A 22,337-nucleotide genomic window follows, 5' to 3' on the forward strand; every position below is an offset into this window, starting at 1 on the left:
ATAGAAATAATTAATAGTAGTAGTAATAGTCTTCATGTCATTATCGAGCCCCTGAGTGCCTCCACTAGAATCCACAGGGAGGAGGAAGGAGGGCAGGGTAATAGCTTCAGGACAGAGCAACGAGCAGGAAACAAAGATCTCTATTCTGAGAGCAATGTTATTACACTTTACTGGGAAGGATGGAGCAGAGAATAATCGATGTACTGCTAACACTTGCCTTTTGGAAATATCCTCTCTTCACTGAGCTGTCTTTGACTTGCCGGAAGTACACATACCCAAAATAATGAGCCGTCTCCTTCTGCAGAAAGAAGAGGCCAAGATCACTGTTATACCATTACTAGATAGAATAAAGGACTCTGAATGCAGTCAGAAAAATAAAACACCTCTGTAGAAAGCATCCCAAACACTCTACAAATAAAAATACATTCAGGGCTCAAGGATATGTAGAATCCACAAAAAACGAAGTGAGTGTTTTCTGCTTCCCTATAGGCAAGGGCTCGAGAAGTTAGGAATGTGTATTCTAAACCAACCAGGAGTTACTAACGTTGGGTATTGAACAAGGAATGCTATATTATTGGATTGTTCAAGAACCGTTGTAGGTCACATTGGAAGTATGGAGTACAGTTCTGGACACCACTTTCAAGGTAAGAGCTAGACAAAGTAATTAGAGATAGCTCAATTAAAAGGGGTGGAAGGCTTGCCCATGGGAAAAGATTTTTCAAAAACTAGGAGCTAGATACACTAAAAATGGTCGTTAAGACTGTGCAGGTTGCTGTGAGCTGATTTCTTGACCGATTTCTAAATAGCGATCGATGTTCAAACAGCTTTCCATGCAAATGAGTTTTGCGGAGGGCAGTCGTAATCCCATCCGATCACGTGCTTAGAAACCGGCTGTCACACATGCGCTGGTTTGGGAAAGCCTGAACAGTTGAGTGGCAGGGGAAGCCCCAAAGCAGCCTCCTGCCACTCAGCTGTTCAGGGCTTTTTTCTTTTTAAATGGCACAGATGGTGTGCATGTTACACATGCACAATGTCTGGACCATAAAAAAAAAATAAAAGGCAAGTCAACCCATCCCCCCCAATGACAGCCCCTTGATGACTCCACGAAAAAAAAATACAGAGGCAAGAGGGATGCCCTCTCCCTCCTGCTGCCGTTACACCCCTCCCCCCTCTGCCAGGACTCCCCATCATTAGAAAAAAAATTGACAGAAGGGATACCCACTCTCTCCTGCCACCGGATGCCCCCGCCGTGGACTGACGCCCTCCCCCAATGTCAGGACATGCACATTTAATATTACAGAAATCAATGAAGAGGTGAATGGAAATTGTGCACCACAATGAGCAGCTTGGCTGCTAAGAGCAATAAAGAAGCAATAAACGAAACCAAATCAAAATCAAAGGCCAGAAGCTTGTGACCAGTGCACTGATACTGATCCCAGGGCAAACCACTGCTTGCTCAGAATCGGTAGCATGTAATGTTGCTACTATTTGGATTTCTGCCAGATTCTTGTGACCTGGATTGGTCATTGCTGGGAGCAAGATACTAGATTAGCTGGACCATTGGTCTGGCCCAGTATGGCTAGTCTTATGTTCTTATGAGAGCCAAGTATAGGACGGTCGAGCCATTGCGACATCACTGTTGAGATTGGCTATTTGGCACTGGTGGAATGAGGCATTATGACATCACAATCTCAACTCTGGAATGTTGCTACTATTTGGGTTTCTGCCAGATACTTGTGACCTGGATTGGTCATTGCTGGGAGCAAGATACTAGATTAGATGGACCATTGGTCTGGCCCAGTATGGCTAGTCTTATGTTCTTATGAGAGCCAAGTATAGGACGGTCGAGCCATTGCGACATCACTGTTGAGATTGGCTATTAGGCACTGGTGGAATGAGGCATTATGACATCACAATCTCAACTCTGGAATGTTGCTACTATTTGGATTTCTGCCAGATACTTGTGACCTGGATTGGCCATTGTTGGAAACAGGATACCAGACTATATAGACTGGTCTGGCCCAGTATGGCTATTGTTATGTTCTTATGACCGATAGGGCATTACAATTTAAATTTAGGACATTTGTAAACCCTGATTTTTCACCCCATTAGTTTCTTTTCTTGGCACATGATCAACACGTTGCTCCCTCTTCTGTCAGTTTCAGTTCAAGTTTCACTAAGGGCTCCTTTTAGTGTGCACATACGTTAACTGCAGCTTAACCCTTTAATTGGCAGATGGTGAAACAGCTGCTTCACGTAACTTGATGTTGAACGAGAGCCATAGTGCCAAGTAAACTGGAATTGGAGGTGCGGATCTCCCATAAGAGCCATAGAAGACATGTTGCTTCTGAGCAACAACGCCAAACAAAGGGTTAAGAGAGCTTACCATAGGACATGCTGAGGCATCCCACGGAAAGTTGCAAATGTACCCATGCAAACTATATGCTAAAAATTAATTTTAAAATTTTTCTGGGAGGGGGGTGGAGAGCGGCCATTCCTACACTAATCAGTTAGTGCATCTACACAGCCACGCACTAACTGATGAGCGCATGAATCCTTAATATCTACAAATAGGTCGCAGTAAGGGATCACGTGCTAATTTTTCACAATGGCCGCACACCAATGGCCATTCATTCAGAAAACAGAAAAATCAGCCATTTTCTAGCTACAGTACAAATGGAAAAATCCCACCTAAGGGCTTGCTAAGGCCACTTTTTACTGCAGCTTTGTAAAAGGACCTCCGAGTACTTACTTGTAATGTTATTGGAACTTCCCTATTGTACTTGCCATCCTCCTCAAACCAGGTGCTCCGCTGTCCCACTGTCTGACGGAGCCGGAAACTGAACTGTGTGTCACCGAGGCAACCTGAGAGAGAGAGAGAGGGCAAGTAACTAATACGTCATCTAAAATAACAGAGTGTCCCCATAACAGAACTAGTCTCTAACCTGGGCAACCTGAGACATCTTAAGATGTTATTCTAAAGATTATAGGCAGAGAACCCAGAAACGAACCATTATATAATGGAGCAGAGGATCTGGAAAAGCAAAACTGATTGTCCAATGAAGGGCTGGTAGTAAAGATAATGGCAGCAATTAGTCAAGTTCAGGGCAGATAAGGAATGCATTGGTAAGGGGAAGGTAAATAAATGATATAAGAAGAAAGGTCCTGGGATTTTTTTTAAATTAAAAAAGCATGTGGGGGGGGGGGGGGTTTGTTGAATTATTTGTAAACCTTATGTGGAATTATGGTTGTTTATCTTCATTGATGTATTTCTCTGTTGTACTTCACTTTAAATAAACAATTAAAAACAAACAAACAAAAATAACAAAACATGTGGTGAGAAAGCAAAATTTTTGGAGAAACCAAAACACTAACTAGGAATTCAAACCGACTCCAAATAAGCCCACGAGCTTCTTAGCAGTTAGTGCACGCTTAACGCTAAGCTTCAGTAAAAGGGCCACTAAAAATCTTCAGCTGAAATTCTTCAAAATTTCACACTATACTGTATTTTTCGCTCTATAAGACGCACCCACCTGTAGAGGAGGAAAAAAACAAGAAAAAAAAAAAAATTCTGAACCAAATGGTGTGCCCTGTACGCTGTCCCCTCTCTTGTGGTCTAGTGGTAGGCCAGGACAGGGCAGGTCTAGTGGTAGGCAGCCCCCCTCATGAGAACTGACAGCAGCCTTTCAGGGAGCAGCGCAAGACCAGGCTAGAGCGCAAAAAAGCTTGCGCCTGCCTTGTGCACCATTCTGCCGCAACAGATGGAGGCAGCTGTCCAGCGAGGGAAGGGCAGGAGCGTGGAAAGCTCCTGCTGATACAGCACTAGACCAACAGATTTTTTAAAAGGTCCCGGGGGGGAGGGGGAGGGGGGGGCGGTATATTCGCTCCATTAGACGCACCTACATTTCCACCCACTTTTTGGGGGGCAAAAGTGCATCTTATGGAGCAAAAAATGCAGTAAATTAAGCCCCGATATACTGTAATGTAATGTAATTTGTAATGTAATTTATTTCTTATATACCGCTACATCCGTTAGGTTCTAAGCGGTTTACAGAAAATATACATTAAGATTAGAAATAAGAAAGGTACTTGAAAAATTCCCTTACTGTCCCGAAGGCTCACAATCTAACTAAAGTACCTGGAGGGTAATAGAGAAGTGAAAAGTAGAGTTAGAGGAAAAATAAAAATAAAATAAACATTTTAACAAGACAGCATTGATCTAAATACTTTGGAAGGTAGAAGAGAGGAGAGAAAGGAATAGAAGCAGAAGGGGGAGCCGTTGAACAGTAGAATTCTGGAGAAATTTAAATGATAGAAATAGAACAAAACAAAGACAAAAGGGATGTAGAAAAAATAAGGCCCTATATTAAATACTAGTGGCGTAGTAAGGAGGGAACGGTCTGCCCCGGGCACCATGTTGGTGGGGGCGCTGGCACCCCTCTGCCTCCTCGCTATACGCGCACCCCCTTCCCTTCCCCTTACCTCAAGTTGTTCACCACCATGAGCAACAACTTCAACGTGCTTTGGATGACTGCATCATCTTTCCCGCTGGTGTCACTTCATGGTGCCGCGCATAGAAAGTGATGTCAGAGGGAGAGCCGAAGGGGTTGCGAGGAGTTCGTTGAAGTTCTTGCTGCTTGCGGCAGTGAACAACTAGAGGAATGGGGGGAAGGGAAGGGGGATGCGGAGATGAGGGCGGGGGAGGGATGCCACCACCCCCGGATATCTCTCGCCCTTGTTACACCACTGTTAAGTACCCAGCAATGATCATCAGCACTGGGCATCTCATTTTCTTCCTTCCCTAACTAAGCCCACGTTGCCACCCATCTTTTGTGTATGTCTTATCCAACTATCTTTGGCCTAAAAAAATGGGAACACATAACTCCCTATTACCAAAGACTTCACTGGCTACCCTTGGAAGCAAGAATGCAGTTCAAGTTTGCCTGTCTCTGCTTCAAAACTATCCTTGGTTCTGCCCCCTTATACTTGGTTCCCCATTTTATCTTTCATTGTCCATCCAGACCCACACGCAGAACTCATCTGTTTAGTCATCCAACTCTAAAGGCCTGCCTTTACAAAAGATTCCTGAATAGAACATTGGCCTTCCAAGCCGGTCAACTAAATGATTGGCTGGGCATTATTATCTCGCGCTCCTCATCCTACTTAATCTTCAGAAAACTATTAAAAACTAACCTATTTAATCGATTTGTAACCTAAGACCTCCATACCCGACCTCTTGTTTCCCAGGATCTCTTAAGCCCTACCCCTGTTTCCTGCTCCCCTTTACATGTGGTTCCTATATACCAAACCTGTATCCTGCTTACCCATTTAAATTGTGTCTATTTTCGCTGATTGTACCTTTATTCGCTGATTGCCCAGCCCTTCTTTGTTGTAAACCGCCTCAAACTACCACGGCTTTGGCGGTATATAAGAAATAAAATTATTATTATTATTATTTAAGTTCACAGCTCTGGTCAGTTTTCAAAAGACATTGGCTTATGAGCCTAAATTCCTCAAATTCAGTATCTAGAGCTTTTTGAAATTTGCCTTTAAAAAAAAAGAGGGCAATTGTGACCACCATTCTCCTAGGTAAATACCAATTTATCCAAGTAACCGAGCTGTCTGAAATACATTCCATATACCCTTTCTCCCCCACCCAAATCACCATATTTGGACACAACCACTGTTGGCTGCGTTGGTAGTCAAAATTGGTGTCCCCCCTCTCTCTCTCTATAGTTTGTGCTCCCTCTCCCTTTTGTGTCCCTTCTCCCTCCCATGTCTCAACCTGCCCCCTTACCTCCCTTCTTCCATTCTGTGTCCCGAGTTTGTCCCCCCCTCCCACTTGTGTACCTCCCTAGGTTTGTGCTCCCTCCGATGTCCCAATATGCCCCCCTTCCACCCTCCATTCTGTGTCCCGAGTTTGTGCCCCCCTCCTGTGTGTGTACCTCCCTAGATTTGTGCTCCCTCCCATGTCCCAATGTGCCCCCTTCCACCCTCCATTCTGTGTCCCAAGTTTGTATCTCCCTAGGTTTGTGCTCCCTCCTATGTCCCAATGTGTCCCCCTTCCTCCCTCCATTCTGTGTCCCGAGTTTGTGCTCCCCCTCCCACAGGTGTACCTCTGTTCTGGTCATCTCCCTCTTCCTTGAGCCGCAGATCCTCCATGCTGCACACAGATGAGCCGGAAGCCTTCCCTCCAAAGTCTGAGGTCAGAGGGAAGGGAAGGGGAAACAAACTCGGGACACAAAAGAAAGGGAGGGAGCCATAACTAGGGAGGGAGGGAGAGAAGGACACCATGATTGGCTGCCAATGTTAAGTTGCAGTCAACTGTTACAAGGCCAAAAAATCCTGCAATCAACTGTTAACGGCCAAATGTGGTGTCCCTCCACCCACTCATTAGAACAGGTATTTCCAGGAATGTGCTTAGATCTGCAGACTAGAACCGAGGAAGCCCAGCTCAAAATTCTACTGTCACTCCTTGTGAACTTGGGGAAGTCACTTAAAAAACTTCCCATTGGCTCAGGTATAAATTCAGAAGCCCTTTTACTAAGCTGCATTATGTGCTACCACATAATGCATTAGTATATAGGCTTATAGATGGAAAATATTTATAGAAGAATGCGTACTGTTGCAACCTAAGGGGTGGGATACACTATAGCCCTCCCCACAATATCTTCTATATTACAACTGTTTATTAACAAAAGTCTTCAGGCCCTCAGAGGTGCCACCAGATGCTCAATTATGTCTCATAGCAACTGGCTTTATGCCCCCTATCGTCATCGGGTCTCTTTAGTTTTTTTTGTGCAATGCTATATTTTTGTGTTAATTCAATAAATAGTTAATAAAAGTTTGAACTTATCTTGGGTGGTTCAGCCAAGAGGGATAGAGTACTGCCAACATGTTTCACCCTATTCGGGTTTCCTCAGGGCACAATCCCTCAGAACTGTATGTGCTCTATATGACGTGGCCACCCACATCGTATAGATCATTCATTCGGGTGGCCACGTCGTATAGAACAGTGTTTTTCAACCTTTTTTGGGCAAAGGCACACTTGTTTCATGAAAAAAATCACGAGGCACACCACCATTAGAAAATGTTAAAAAATTTAACTCTGTGCCTATATTGACTATATATAAAGTAATTCTCTTGAATAGGAATCAAATAAACACAAAGAAAGTATTTTATAATTACTTTATTACGAAATAAAAATTATAAAATACTTTATTCAGTGCGAAACCTGGGCCTGTTTGGCTGAACACAAAGCTGATATTCTGGCTGGAATGGAAGAAAGACACACACGTAGCTCTTCGTCAACAGCTCTCAGTCTCTCTCTGTATTTGGTTTTTATAGCATACAAAAATAGACAAATATACCCTCCATCCTTTTTATTAAACCACAATAGCAGTTTTTAGCGCAGGGAGCTGCGCTGAATGCCCAGCGCTGCTCTTGACGCTCATAGGCTCCCTGCGATAAAAACCACTATTGCGGTTTAGTAAAAGGTGACCATATTGTAAAATATAGACAGCAGATATAAATTCAGAACTGTGCATAGTAAGTGAAGGGAAGTTTTCATCTCTGGGAATTTACCCAGTTAACTATTAAGTTATTTGGGCAAATTCCTTTGAAAACTGTGGTAATACTGCCTCCACTTTGCTAAATTTAAAATAAAATCATTTTTCCTACCTTGTCTGGTGATTTCTGGTTGCACTTTCTTCTTCTGACTGTGCATCCAATCTTTCTTCCCTTCTATCAGCCTGTATGCTTTCTCTCCTCCACACCTCATTCCCTCCCCCAACTTTTTCTTCCTCTCTCCCTGACCTTTCTTTCCTTTTTTCTGTTTCTCTTCTTTCCTTCTGTTTCCCTGCCTGCCCCCTTTCTTTCTTTCTCCCTGCCGTTCCCCAAGCCACTGCCACTGCCGCTGCCATCGGGGAACAGGACCCACCAATGGATAATAGGCCCCAAAGCCTACGCCAACGCATGCTCTCCCTGACGTCAATTCTACAATCGGAAAGGAAGTTCCGCCCAGCCAGGCAGCGATTGGCTAGCCCGAACTTCCTCTCCGACTGTAGAATTGACGTCGGGGAGAAGAAGACTTATCGGCTCGATAGATTAGATCGCCAAGACAAAGTGAGTCCTGGGTGATCGACTCACTTTGCCTTGGCGAGCTACTGGCGCCCCTGCCTCGGGCCCCCTGTCAGCTCCGGGCCCGGCGGCCCTGCGGCACACCAGGCAACATCTCGCAGCACACTAGTGTGCCGCGGAACAGCGGTTGAAAAACACTGGTATAGAACACACACAGTTCTGAGGGATTGTGCCCTGAGGAAACCCGAATAGGGTGAAACATGTTGGCAGTACTCTATCCCTCTTGGCTGAACCACCCAAGATAAGTTCAAACTTTTATTAACTATTTATTGAATTAACACAAAAATATAGCATTGCACAAAAAAAACTTTAAAAAACTAAAGAGACCCGATGACGATAGGGGGCATAAAGCCAGTTGCTATGAGACATAATTGAGCATCTGGTGGCACCTCTGAGGGCCTGAAGACTTTTGTTAATAAACAGTTGTAATATAGAAGATATTGTGGGGAGGGCTATAGTGTATCCCACCCCTTAGGTTGCTACCACATAATGCAGCATACTGCAGGGCACGATCAAACTTTCTGTGGTTTAAGTGCCAACTATGTATGTGCTAACTACGTGTTAAAAAGTATTTTCAAGAGCACATGTCCGGGGGAAGATAGCACAGCTATATTACTACGCACTAACTGGTTAGCACAGGAATAGCATGTGAGCCTTTACTCCTGCAAAATGTGTGCAAGTAACTGCATACGAGTTCGTGCTAATTTCTTTCAATAGCTATGCATTAATGGAAACATAGAAAAAAGTCATTTTTACGGCTGTGGAAAAAATGGCCTTAGCGAGTGGGGGAAAACTCCACATAAGGATGCACTAAGTGCATGTAGTGCTTGTAGTGATCAAGTGCATGTAGTGCTTGTAGTGATCAAGTGCATGTAGTGCTTGTAGTGATCAAGTGCATGTAGTGCTTGTAGGGATCAAGGCCACTAGCGTGCTCGACTTTAAGAATAAATGGGACATCCACGTGGGATCTCTACGTGGGTCGAGCAACACTCTGACTTAATGGGGTGGGACAGTAGAGTGGGCAGACTTGATGGGCTATAGCCCTTTTCTGCCGTCATCTTTCTATGTTTCTAAGGCACTTTTACCACAGCTTAGTAAAGGGACTCATTAGATTGAAAATCCTCCAGGGATGGGAAACTACCTAGTGTAACTTGCCTTGAGCTACAATTGAAAAACAGCTCATAAATCCAAAAATCCCCATTTCTTAAATAAGTGCATTATCTTCCATGAGAAAAGTAGTATTTCCAGAAAAGCCAAGTTTAAATGTTTGCAAATGCTTTCACTTTGAGAACGGCCCTAGGGACTAACTAAGCACATAAGTGTGTTTTAAAAACTGGCCAGTGTTATCAGAAGTGCACAGAATTCCACTGGTTTTGCAGCAGTGTTGGCAGTTTGAAAACCATCTCCGAGGATAATTTTAGAAGTGACTGGTGACTGAACTGAATCAAACAGGCCCTTGTGAAACTGCTCTGGCATACAGACGCCAAAACGCAGCAGCTCAAGAACACAGTACCTACGTTATGTGACATGTGGAGTGAAGTAGCAACTTAATGGTTAGAAGAGTGGACTGACAATATGGAGAAGCAGGTTCAATTCGCACTGTGGCTCCTTATAACCCTGGCAAGTCACCTAACCTGCTCCATTGCTCCAGGTGTAAACATTTAGAATGTGAGCCCACTAGGGACAAAGAAGATATTGGTATCTTGGTTTGTGAGCAATTCGTTCCAGAAGCATACTCGTAAACCAAAGCGCTCGTATATCAAAACGAGTTTCCCCATAGAAGTAAGGGAAACTCGGACGATTCGTTCCATATCCCCAAAACAGAACCCCCCACCCACCCCCGAGGTCACTGGCGCTGCTTGTTTCCACACCACACCACCCCACCCCGGGAATCTGCTTCTCTCCCCCCACGGCACATCCCATGAGAATTTCGGAGAAGGTGAGAGCCAGAAGGCCTTGAGCATGCGCAGATGCTCAAAGCCCTGCAGCAGCCCAGCATAGAATTTGTGGCAGGCTCTTTCAGCACCAGCACACGTGTGTCCCGTGTGATGGCGCGTGCCGGTGTCCGCTGCAGGTAAGGATTTGGGGGTGGGCTGTGGGGGGAGAGAAGCTGGTTCCCGGGGTGGGGTGGTGCGACACGCTCGCTTATCGAGTCAACGCTCGGTCTGCGAGTTAAACTTTGCTCGAGTGTTTTGCTCGTCTTGCAAAACACTCACAAATGCGTTACTCACAAACCGATGTTTGACTGTCATCATATATAGGTACCTCCTATCCTTCACAGCTTCTCTCCAGCAATCTCAAGAATAGCCTTCAAAATGTTAACATCAAGAAATTGATTTAACTCTTTATTGTAAACTGCATAGATTCCTTGCAAAGAACTGTGGTATACAAGACACTGTATTTTATTGTATTATAATCAAATCCATCTTCTGTTCTACACACAACTAGATTAGATGGACCATTGGTCTGGCCCAGTATGGCTAGTCTTATGTTCTTATGAGAGCCAAGTATAGGAGTATCCTAGCTGTTGCGACAGTTACATACCTGAGTAAGAATCTGGGAAGGACAAGTAACAAATACTAGTTTTCTGGAAGAAAGAAGAAAAGCTGGTTAGGTGATAAAATGTTCTTTCTGGAGCTCTTTGTTAACAAGGACACATGACAGGCAATCATTAAGTGAAGTCTTCTGAAGCACAAAGTCAAACATCAAGCACCCTCATGCATGAAAACATCATTTACTTATGCATTGCTTAAAAGGGGACTATGTACCAACAGATGTTACTGTTGGCCATGCTAATACCCAGGTGCTAAGGCCACTAATATGCATTTCCAATTAGCATTACGCCAGATATTCCAATAGTAACACTGACATGCATACAAATTACACATCAGAAAAATTCTTCCAAATTGCTTCATTAGGTATTAATGGTTTACGGCTTACCTTATTCGATATACCGCTTTTCCCTTTAAACAGCAGCAAAGCGGTTTTACAATAATGAAAGAAGAATATAAAGCAAGAAAAGAAAACCAGATTTGGCATAAAGAACCCTGGAACTCTTGAGAATAGAATTTATTTTCTTCCAGTGCTGTTCTGCCACATGTACGCTGAGTGTTTCAATTTCTCTTTCAAAAAAAACCCTGACCCAGGTGCATAGATTGATTTAAATGTCAAAATCTACAGCTTAAGCGTCACTTTAAGAGTAAATGGCACTTACTGTATATACTCGAATATAAGTCGATCCAAATATAAGTAGAGACCCCCTTTTCCCCCCAAAAAGGAGGAAAAATGGTCGACTCGAATATAAATCAGGCGGCTTAATATTCAAGTGCCCTGCCCTGTCGGGCTCGGCACCCAGCCCCCTTCCCCCCGTCAGGCACTTCACCCAGCTCCCTTCCTGCCAGGCACTGCACCCAGAACCCTTCCCTCTCTCCCTTGTCAGGCATTGCACCAGCCTCCTTCCCTCTCTCCCCCCCCTCCCCTGTCAGACTCTGCACCCAGCACCCTTCCTTCCATCCCCTGTCAGACTCTGCACCCTCCCTCCCTGGCTCTTCCCCCTGCCCCCTCCCTAGCCTCAAACCTCATCTTGCCAATCCCCGGTGGAGATGCAGCAGGCAGGAGCGAACTTTCCAAGTTCCTGCCCTGCTGCTAACCAGCTGCCGTGAGTTCCTTTGGCCGCTTAGCGGCACGAGCAGGAGTGCGATTTAGCGCTGCTGCTAGGTACTGAGAAGCATCCTTACTGGCTCAGTACCAAGCAGCAGCGCCAAATCGCACTCCTGCTCGTGCCGCTCAGCAGCCGAAGGAACTCGCGGCAGCCAGTTAGCAGCAGGGCAGGAACTTGGAAAGTTTGCTCCTGCCCGCTGCACCTTCACCGGGGCTCGGCAAGATGAGGTATGAGGCTAGGGTAGGGAGGGGGGCAGTGGCGGCCTGCAATAATTCTGAGGGGTGTACTGTTGGCTCGAATATAAACCAGGACCCCCATTTTTGGGCCAATTTTTTGGCCCAAAAATCCCAGTTTATATTTAAGTATATTCAGTATATTCTATGTTACATTTGAGTGCATTAATGATATCTGGTTAATATATAAAAATGTATAAGGGAACTGTACCTCTTTATCTGTGAGCCTGAGATCATGGGGGTACACCAGCTGTAGAAGAAACACAGGGAGTGAGCTCAAGTTTTAACCTCCCAATCACACCAGGATTCAACATTTTGTGTTCCTCAATAGGATCATGTGATATGTAATAAGGAGGAAAAATGAGTTAATGCCCTATTTTGTACAATTGATATCATCAAACACCAACTCATGCTTCAGACCTCATATTAGATTTTAGCTAAAGGCAGACTGAGAAGCAAAAGGTTCACACAAAACTTAATAAAAACATACCAACTTTACCTAAAAGAGTCCAAAAAGATTTTGCTAGTCACAAAAAGCACAGTTACTTACCGTAACAGGTGTTATCCAGGGACAGCAGGCATATATTCTCACATGTGGGTGACGTCATCTACGGAGCCCCAGCGCGGACAGCTTTTCAAGCAAACTTGATTGAAGTTTCAAGTTTGCTATGCTGCACCACGCATGTGCATGCCTTCTTGCACACTAGAGGGCGCATCCCCACCTCGTGGTCCTCAGTTCCATATCCAGCAAAGAAGCCATCCCTGGGGAGGAGGGCGGGTTGTGAGAATATATGCCTGCTGTCCCTGGATAACACCTGTTACGGTAAGTAACTGTGCTTTATCCCAGGACAAGCAGGCATGATATTCTCACATGTGGGTGACCTCCAAGCCAACCAAAAAAGGGCAGGTGGGAGGATGGCAATTTAGGAAAACAGATTTCGCAAAACTGACTGGCCAAACCGGCCGTCACCCCTGGATAACATATCCAGACAGTAGTGGGAGGTGAAAGTATGAACCGAAGACCAAGTGGCAGCCTTGCAGATGTCCTCCATCGGAGTAGACCGGAGGAAAGCAACAGAAGCTGCCATCGCTCGGACCTTATGTCCCGTGACCCGACCATGCAGCTCGAGACCAGCCTGAGCGTAGCAAAAAGAAATACAAGCAGCCAACCAGTTGGACAAGGTGCGCTTGGAAACAGGACGTCCCAACCGATTAGGATCAAATGACAAAAATAATTGAGGAACCTTCCGATGAGACTTGGTGCGTTGAAGATAAAAAGCCAACGCCCTCTTACAGTCAAGCGTGTGAAGCGCCGCCTCTCCAGGATGAGCGTGGGGCTTCAGAAAAAACACCGGAAGAACAATGGACTGATTGAGGTGGAAATCAGACACAACCTTAGGTAAAAATTTAGGATAGGTGCGAAGAACCACCTTGTCATGATGGAACACAGTAAAGGGCGGGTCCGCAACCAAAGCCTGCAGTTCACTAATCCGACGAGCGGACGTGAGCGCAAGCAAAAAGATCACCTTCCAAGTGAGAAACTTAAGAAGAGACTTGTCAATAGGCTCAAAAGGAGGTTTCATCAGCTGAGCCAAGACCACATTAAGATCCCAAACCACAGGAGGAGGTTTCAGAGGAGGATTAACATTCGCTAAACCCCTCATGAAACGAACCACCAGAGGATGAAGAGAGAGAGAACGCTCCTCTAGATGCCGATGGAAAGCAGCAATAGCACTGAGATGCACCCGAATGGAAGTCGTCTTCAGCCCAGACTTGGACAAATGCAACAAATATTCCAGAACAGAGGACACCGGAACCGAACTCGGATCCAGATGGTGCGAGGAACACCAGGATGAAAATCTGGTCCACTTCTGGGAATAACAAAGCCGAGTCGAGACCTTGCACGAGGCTTCCAACACCTCCCTGACCGACTGAGAAACAGAAACCGAAGTCAGGGGGAAAGGAACCAAGCCGTCAGATGTAAGGACTGAAGATTGGGATGCAACAGCAAACCCCGACTCTGAGACAGCAGAGAGGGAAAAACAGGCAGAAGCAGAGGCTCCCTGACACTGAGTTGAAGGAGCAGGGAGAACCAGTGCTGACGAGGCCAACGAGGCGCAATGAGAATCATAGTGGCTCTGGATGACTTGAGATGAACCAACGTCCTCAAGATCAGAGGGAAAGGCGGAAACGCATAAAGGAACCTCCCTCCCCAGTCGAGAAGGAAGGCATCGGCCTCGAGATGGTCCGGGGAGTACATCCGAGAACAATAGAGGGGCAGTTTGTGAGTCTCCGGGGAGGCAAACAGATCCACCTGAGGAGTCCCCCAGCGGTCAAAGACCTCGCGCAGAACTCGGGAGTTTAGCGACCACTCGTGCGGCTGGAGAAGACGACTGAGTTTGTCGGCCAGACAATTCTTCTCTCCCTGAATGTAAAGCGCCCGCAGGAAGATGTTCTGGGAGACCGCCCATTCCCAAAGGCGCAGAGCTTCCCGGCACAGGGACCACGAGCCCGTCCCCCCTTGCTTGTTTACATAATACATTGCCACTTGGTTGTCCGTCCGCACGAGTACTATCTGATCGTGCAGCAGGTGGCAGAACGCTCGAGCAGCCAGAAAAATGGCACGAAGCTCCAACACATTGATGTGACAAAGACGGTCCTCCACCGACCATAGACCTTGATTCCGCAGACCGTCGAGATGAGCCCCCCACGCATACTCCGAAGAGTCCGTGGTCAGGACCTTGCGATGCGGAGGGACGAGAAAGAGCAAACCCCTGGAAAGATTGGAAGAGTTGGTCCACCAACGGAGCGAGCGTCTCAAGGAAGGAGTCACTGTTACAGGCAAGGAGAGTGGATCCCGATCTTGACGCCACTGGGATGCCAAGGTCCATTGAGGGAGTCTCAAGTGCAATCGGGCGAACGGTGTGACATGAACCGTCGACGCTATATGGCCAAGCAGAATCATCAGACGATGCGCTGAGACGGAGCGCTGCAGCGAAATCTGACGGCACAGTCGAAGCAGAGCCTCCAACTTCGGAGGGGGGAGGAACGCACCAAGGCGAACCGTGTCCAGCACGGCCCCGATAAACTGAAGGGATTGAGCAGGGCACAGCTGCGATTTGGGAAAGTTCACTTCGAACCCCAGACTTTGAAGGAAAATGATAGTCTGTTGGGTCGCTGAGATAACCCCCTCCCTGGACGATGCCTTGATCAGCCAATCGTCCAGGTAAGGAAAGACCTGTAGCCCCTGAGACCTCAGGGCAGCCGCGACTACCACCATGCACTTCGTGAAGTCTCGAGGGGACGACGCCAGCCCGAAAGGAAGGACCCGATACTGAAGGTGCAACTCCCCCACCTGGAACCGTAAGAACTTGCGGAAGGCGGGATGCACCGGAACATGAGTGTACACTTCCTTCAAGTCCAGGGAGCACATCCAATCCCCCTCCTCCAACAGAGGGTAGAGAACCAGAAGCGATAACATGCGGAATTTCTCTCGGACCAGGAACTTGTTGAGCCGGAGGTCCAAAATGGGGCGTAAGTCCCCAGTCTTCTTTGGGACCAAAAAGTAACGGGAGTAAAAGCCCCGCCCCCGTTGGTTTGGGGGGACCGGCTCCACCGCCCGAAGGCTCAACAAGGCCCTGGCCTCCGAGAGGAGAAGAGGAAGCTGGGCTCGACTGGAAAGAGGTCCCTGGCGGTTGTTCCGGTGGCGAGGCCGAGAAGTTCAGCGAGTAACCTTCGGAGATGAGACGGAGCACCCAAGTGTCTGACGTGATCATAGCCCAGGCCGAATGAAAGGCCCGCAGCCGGCCCCCGATGGGCAGGGGGTCCGGCGAGAGTGCGGAGGGGGCCCACCCCCATCTGCTCATCACGTCAAAAAGACGGCGCCGGCTTAGACGCCCCTTGCGCCTGAGGTTTAGGTTGGCCCCCTCTGCCCTGCTGCGGAGGGCGCCGGGGCGGAGGCCTAGAGAATGCCGGCGTCGACTTTTGAGGGTATCGCCGCGGTGGAGGTCTAAATGGCTTCTGTGGCGGTACCCGTGGCTTAGGACGGACCAAGGAGGCGATGGAGCGCTCATGTTCGGACAGGCGTTTGGTCGCCGCATCCAAGGACTCATCGAACAATTCCGATCCAACACATGGCAGATTGGCCAGGCGCTCCTGCAAGTTCGGGTCCATATCAACCGTTCGGAGCCATGCAAGACGGCGCATGGCTATTGCAATGGCGGAGACTCTGGAGGCCAACTCAAATGCGTCGTAAACCGCATGAAAAAGGTATAGACGCAGTTGTGACAAGTCGGCCATGAATTTGCCAAAGTCCCCCTTATGGGAATCCGGCATGACCCCATGATAACGGGGTAACGCCTTCACCATCTGCCTCAGATAAGATGAAAAAGTGAAAGCATAATTTAGGACCCTGGCCGCCATCATGGAATTGGAATAGAGGCGGCGACCAAACTTGTCCAGGGTCCGCCCTTCCCGTCCGGGAGGGACCGCAGCGGAGACCCTAGAAGGCTGGGACTTCTTTAACGCCGACTCCACCAGCAACGACTGGTGAGACAGTTGTGCTTTCTCGAAGCCCTTGCATGGAATGGTACGGTACTTCGACCATTTTAGATGGAACCGCTGTGACTGTAAGAGGGGAGTCCAAGTTCCTCAGGAAGGTCTGATGGAGGACTTTATTAAGAGGCAGACGAGGAGTCTCCCTCGGGGGAGAAGGTAAATCCTGCTCCTCCAAAAACTCCTTGGTGTATTGTGAACCGGACACCAGATCCAGGTCCAAGGCCCTCCCCATATCAAGCACAAATCTCGAAAAGGAGGAGGGTTTGGACGGCGGAGAGGGAGATCGAGAGGCCCGCATCGCCAAAAAGGAAGGGGAAGCCTCACGGGAATACCGAGGTTCCCTACCAGACCCCGAGCCCCACGAGGCCACCCCGAGCGACCTCGACGGGGTCGGGGACCGCCTATGCCCCGAGGAACCCCTATGGGAAGTCCCCGGGGTACGAGGCACCGAGGCCTGCCCCTTCCGTTTCGGCGAGGAGTCTCTCGATAACCCTCCCTCGGAGGAACGGAACAACCTCGGATTATCGAGGTGGAGCTCCGAGACACGCAGCGTCTCAGCCCCGGTCGGCGAGGAGCGACCGCGCCTCCGAGGAGACCCCCGAGGACGCTTGGGCTTCCTCGGCCGGCGCTTCGCCCGAGGCCGACCCGAGGGCGAGGAGCCCCGGGAGGACCTCGACGAGGAAGAAGTGGAAGAGATCCTCCGAACTCTCCGCACCTTATCCCGAGGCCGCACACTCCACTCCGGTTGGTCGACTGAGGTCGAGGGCAAGGTCGGGGCCGGAGCCACCCCGGGGGGCCGAAGTCGAGGGCACCGAGACCGAGGCCGCCGAAGCCGGGGCACTCGAGGCCGAAGCCGGCTGCAGATGCGCAAGGGCGCCGGACAGCTCCGAGGCAATGAGGGCACGGAGCAAGTCCTGAAAAACCGGAACCCCCATCATGGCCGGTAGATCCGGGGCCAGCGGGTGCTCCCTCGAGGCGACCTCGGTCTCGAGTATTCCCACGGGGCACCCGACTTCGACGCTCGGGGCGGGGCCAAAGACAACCCACCCGCCCCCGTCGAGGATCCCGAGGATGGCTTCTTCGAAGTTGGAACTGAGGAAGGAAGCGAGGACTTACCCCCCGTCGACTTCGAAGTCGAGGACGCCGGCTTCGACGAAGCAGGATGTCTCGGCAAGGCCGAGGCCGAAGCCGAGGCCTGCGCCGCGGGGTCGACAGCAAAGAGCTCCGCCATTCTGGCACGATGGCGGCGGAGAGCTCTTGGCTGAAAAGTCGAGCACCGGGGACAGGAATCGGTGGGGTGCTCGGGACCCAGGCAAAGTAAACACCACCGGTGGGGATCGGTGAGAGAAAGTAGCCGATCGCACCGGGTGCACTTTTTAAAGCCCGTCAAAGGACGGGACATGAAATCGAAAAACGGCCAGGAACGTAACGAGGTCCCGCGGCCACGGCTACCGGGAGCCTCCGGAGCCGAACGAAAAAATCCTTTTTTTTTTGACGATTACCGAACACACGAACGAATAAAAAAATAAAGCAAGCACAGCGACCGAGAAAAACGACTCAGACGCGGTGTCAGAAGGCAAAAAAAGAGAGAGCACAATTTCCACAGGGCTTCTGGCTCCGCGGAAAAAACTGAACTGAGGACCACGAGGTGGAGATGCGCCCTCTAGTGGGCAAGAAGGCATGCACATGCGTGGTGCAGCATAGCAAACTTGAAACTTCAATCAAGTTTGCTTGAAAAGCTGTCCGCGCTGGGGCTCCGTAGATGACGTCACCCACATGTGAGAATATCATGCCTGCTTGTCCTGGGATAAAGGGAGAAATCTCTTGTTAAAACTGAGTCAATGTTTCTCACATGACAAAAAAAAACCAAAACCCCAGCCCAGAGATAAGCAAAAAGGGGATCGCCTTTATAGCTTAGCTGCTCTTGTACGTGCAAGGGTTGAATTTGTGATTTTCACCCCCTATCCCCACACCCTCCCACCCCAGCCCTTCAGGCCAAGAAAGCAGAACGTTAAATTGAACTGACTTGTTCCCCTGAAGTATAACAGCCTTAGGTATAAGACAATGACAAAGATATATGGTAACCATGTCTTTTAATAAGAATTTAATAAAAAGCAGTTAGCTTAGCAAAGTTTAAAAAAAGGGTTGGACAACTCCTAAAAGAAAAGACTATAATCCATTATTAATATGATTTGGAAAAATGCATTGCTTATTCCTAGGCTAAGCAACATAAAATCTGTTTTTTGGGATCTTGCCAGGTACATGTGACTCATATTGGCCACTGTTAGAAACTAGATACTGGACTTGAGGGACTTTCAGTCCTCCTCAGAATGCTTAAGTAAACTCTGACTGCAAATATTTTAATGTACTTTACTGCCTACTTAATCGCCACACAAATGCCAACTTATAATCAGCTTATATTTAGTTTGAAGGAATATGACCATCTAACTCCCTTTTATCAGGAACTGCATTGGCTGCCGGTTGAGGCACGTATTATTTTTAAGTTGAGTTGTGTCTATTATAAAGTCTTGTTAGGTCAATCTCCAGCTTATTTGATTAATTCCTTTTCCTTTGCTACTCAAAAACATTCACGTAAAGCTCATACTTTTTTTGTTTTTCCATCAGTGAAGGGTTGCAAGTTCAAAAGATTTCATGAACGTATGCTTTCATATCAGGCTGCTAGTTGGGACAAAGAATTCAAACAACTATCTCTTATGTCTTTCTCATATCAGGAATTTTGAAAACGTTTGAAAACTTACTTATTTTCTAGTTGTTTGGGTAATTAAATTCCATGATGATTGCTCGATTGTAAGTAGATGTAATCTTTTGTAAGCCGCATAGATCTGCAAGGTTATGCGGTCTAGAAGTCGATTTTTACGTTAATGTTATAAATCCATATTTACAATTTCAGTTTTAAAATGCTATTTATCAAGGCGCCACACCAAATGGAAATGGCAAAGTATTCATAAACCTATACACTTAAAGGAGTATAAAATACTAAATTACTGATAGCATTTTTACAAACAGTACCATAGATACCAGTTTCTATATGAATATTCACTATTATCTTAATTACTTAAATTGACTTATAAATTTAGTGAGTCTTATCTCTTGCTTGCGAGCCACGCTGAGATCAAAAGGGGACCATCATGACACTTTTATATCCCTTATGTTCAAATATTGATCTGTTGTTTTCTAACCAACACTCTAGTTTTTATAGATTTATCATAAGTTGTTAAGACGATTAATAAACAAAATGCACTTATCTTAGAGGATGGTCTATTCTCGTGGCTCTGCAGGCTGATTTTTCAAACAATATGTGATAACAGTGCAAACTGAATAATAGATGGAAATTTTAATGTTTTTTTGAGGTTTGCAACGCTTAGGGGCATAGTTATAATAGGATGGTTAGCATCTACAAAATGGAAATATTTTGATCCGCGACAGATAAAACTATTCTTACAGAAATGAAAGTTAGATATACAACAGTTTGGAGTGAAGCAGCCCAGTCTTTCTCGCCGTTAATCCTAGTTGAAGCCACATATAAATATGATAAATATCTTTGTGATAATGAGATACAACTTAAATAGAAGTAACATAAGTTAAGCATTATGATAAGACATATAGAAGTAAACATAGGAAGTGTGTCACTAGAATTTTAAAGTTCGTAGTGGACAAGTAAGGTTATTGTTTATTCCATTTTAATTTTAATTTCATTTTAGTATGCACTCCTCCTGAAGAAGCCATTTTTGGCGAAACTCAGGACTGAGTTGAGGAGTTGAAAATATTGAGGAGTTGAGAAAATTTTTACATCGGCACCATTGCACATTTGCACAGTTTATCGCATATTGTTTGAAAAATCAGCCTGCAGAGCCACGAGAATAGACCATCCTCTAAGATAAGTGCATTTTGTTTATTAATCGTCTTAACAACTTATGATAAATCTATAAGCACTAGAGTGTTGGTTACAGAACAACAGATCAATATTTGAACATAAGGGATATAAAAGTGTCATGATGGTCCCCTTTTGATCTCAGCATGGCTTGCATGCAAGAGGTAAGACTCTGAGCACTTTTTATACACTCACTAAATTTATAAGTCAATTTAAGTAATTAAGATAATAGTGAATATTCATATAGAAACTGGTTTCTATGGTACTGAAAGTATTCATAAATACACAGGACACACTTCAACAGCTATTTGCCTAGCTGAACTGGCTCTGAAATCTGCATTTACCTTATAGAAAGAAAAAGGAGGAAGACTGCATTTTCAAAATTCTTGGAGGATAATTCCATTTTTCATTATAAGGGCATGTGGCCAAAAATGCGCTCACTTTTTAAGGCCCAAACATTTAAACTAATCTATAGCCAGTCTAAATGTCTGCACTTCTATGTGAGCTGGAAACCCCACCCATGCACATAGCTACCAACTAAGTAGGTAGTCTCAAACATGACACGTACTTTTCTGCAACCTGCAGATGCAAATTACTAAAATACTGTTGTTATCTACACATCTTAAGAACATAGAATTACCCCAATATCTCTTACAAGAAAAATGTATCCACAGAAAAAGAGGTAGATCTGTACAGATCATTTTTCCGGGGTGGTTTTCAAAAGGGAAAGCATGCCTGTTATTTGGACAGTGTCAGTTGTATATCTAAACATTTTAGTGGAGGCAAATCTGGCAGTACAATGGAAAATATAAAATGATCCTCAACTAATGCTATCATAAGCAAGGCTGTGCAGTGAGAGTCAGTGTCAGTAAAAATGTACCATCTTTGACTCCAGATTATCAACCCAGTAAGAGGTTGAGGTCTGAGGGAAGGATGAAACTGATTACTGACAAGGAAGATAGAATTCACTATGTAAGATCAAAAGCATCTATGTATTCCATAGCTGGAGTAAAACTATGGAATTCTCTTCCCGGAACCTTGAGACTATAAATGGATTGCTTGATCTTTTCCAAGAGACTGTTGAAAACTAAATTATTTGTGGATGCTTTCATGTAATATATGATGGGAGGATGTTGATCTCAACATGATAACTCTAAAAATAAGTTTACGAGAAATGTAAAGAATGGGAGGACTTTGATTTTGATATAGTAACTTTGTAACATCAAGTTAACGAGAAATTCAAAGAACTAGTGTTGATATATTTGAGCTATATGTCATTTAATATATTGTGTATGTTCTTATGTAAACCACTTAGGCTTAAGCGGTCTATAAATTTTTTAAATAAATAAATTAGAAAAGAGACAAACATAATATAAGGCAAATGTATCATTTTACATTTATACACACACACTGTATCCTTGACCTAAATCTAAGGTAAAAGGTAAATATTGAGTCCTGATGGTAAGCGTTTGTTTCAAACGCCAGCCGCCGCAATTAAGTAATTTCTGGATGTTTAATGCCAATATCCAGATGATATCTGCTATTAACACATAGAGCCAGAAGACGGTCAGATCAAAGCGACATTCAGCACCATTACTTGGAATATCATCCCAATAACCTAGCATAGCCTTTTAGCTGTCTGTCCTAAGTTATCTGAATATTTGGCAATGAATATTGCTACTCTCCAGTAACTCCTGGCTCCACGCCCAGATGATGCCAAGGTGGACTGTGGAGATACACTAGCATTTTTTAAAATGCTAATACTGCTAAAAATGCATACAGCCCTCATCCGTGGCACTCATCCAGACAGCAGCCATCTGCCACCTGGGTAACTGCTGCTGAATAATTGGGGTGG

The 22,337-nt window shown here is 46.1% G+C and overlaps 1 protein-coding gene across 5 annotated transcripts in view; it reads right to left on the reverse strand.

Annotated features, from left to right (window-relative positions):
* DENND6B (DENN domain containing 6B) overlaps nt 1-22,337 on the reverse strand; it is a 105,385-nt gene that overhangs the window by 74,802 nt on the left and 8,246 nt on the right. For all 5 annotated transcript variants that reach the window (XM_033958318.1, XM_033958319.1, XM_033958317.1 and 2 more), the window contains exons 2-5: nt 12,245-12,283; nt 10,684-10,726; nt 2,753-2,865; nt 218-298 (exon numbers count right to left, since the gene is read on the reverse strand). In XM_033958318.1, coding sequence (XP_033814209.1) covers nt 218-298; nt 2,753-2,865; nt 10,684-10,726; nt 12,245-12,283 — 276 coding nt within the window. The remainder of the gene's footprint in view (nt 1-217; nt 299-2,752; nt 2,866-10,683; nt 10,727-12,244; nt 12,284-22,337) is intronic.

This window comes from Geotrypetes seraphini, chromosome 9 (genome assembly GCF_902459505.1).
Source record: "Geotrypetes seraphini chromosome 9, aGeoSer1.1, whole genome shotgun sequence".
Lineage (NCBI taxonomy): Eukaryota > Metazoa > Chordata > Amphibia > Gymnophiona > Dermophiidae > Geotrypetes > Geotrypetes seraphini.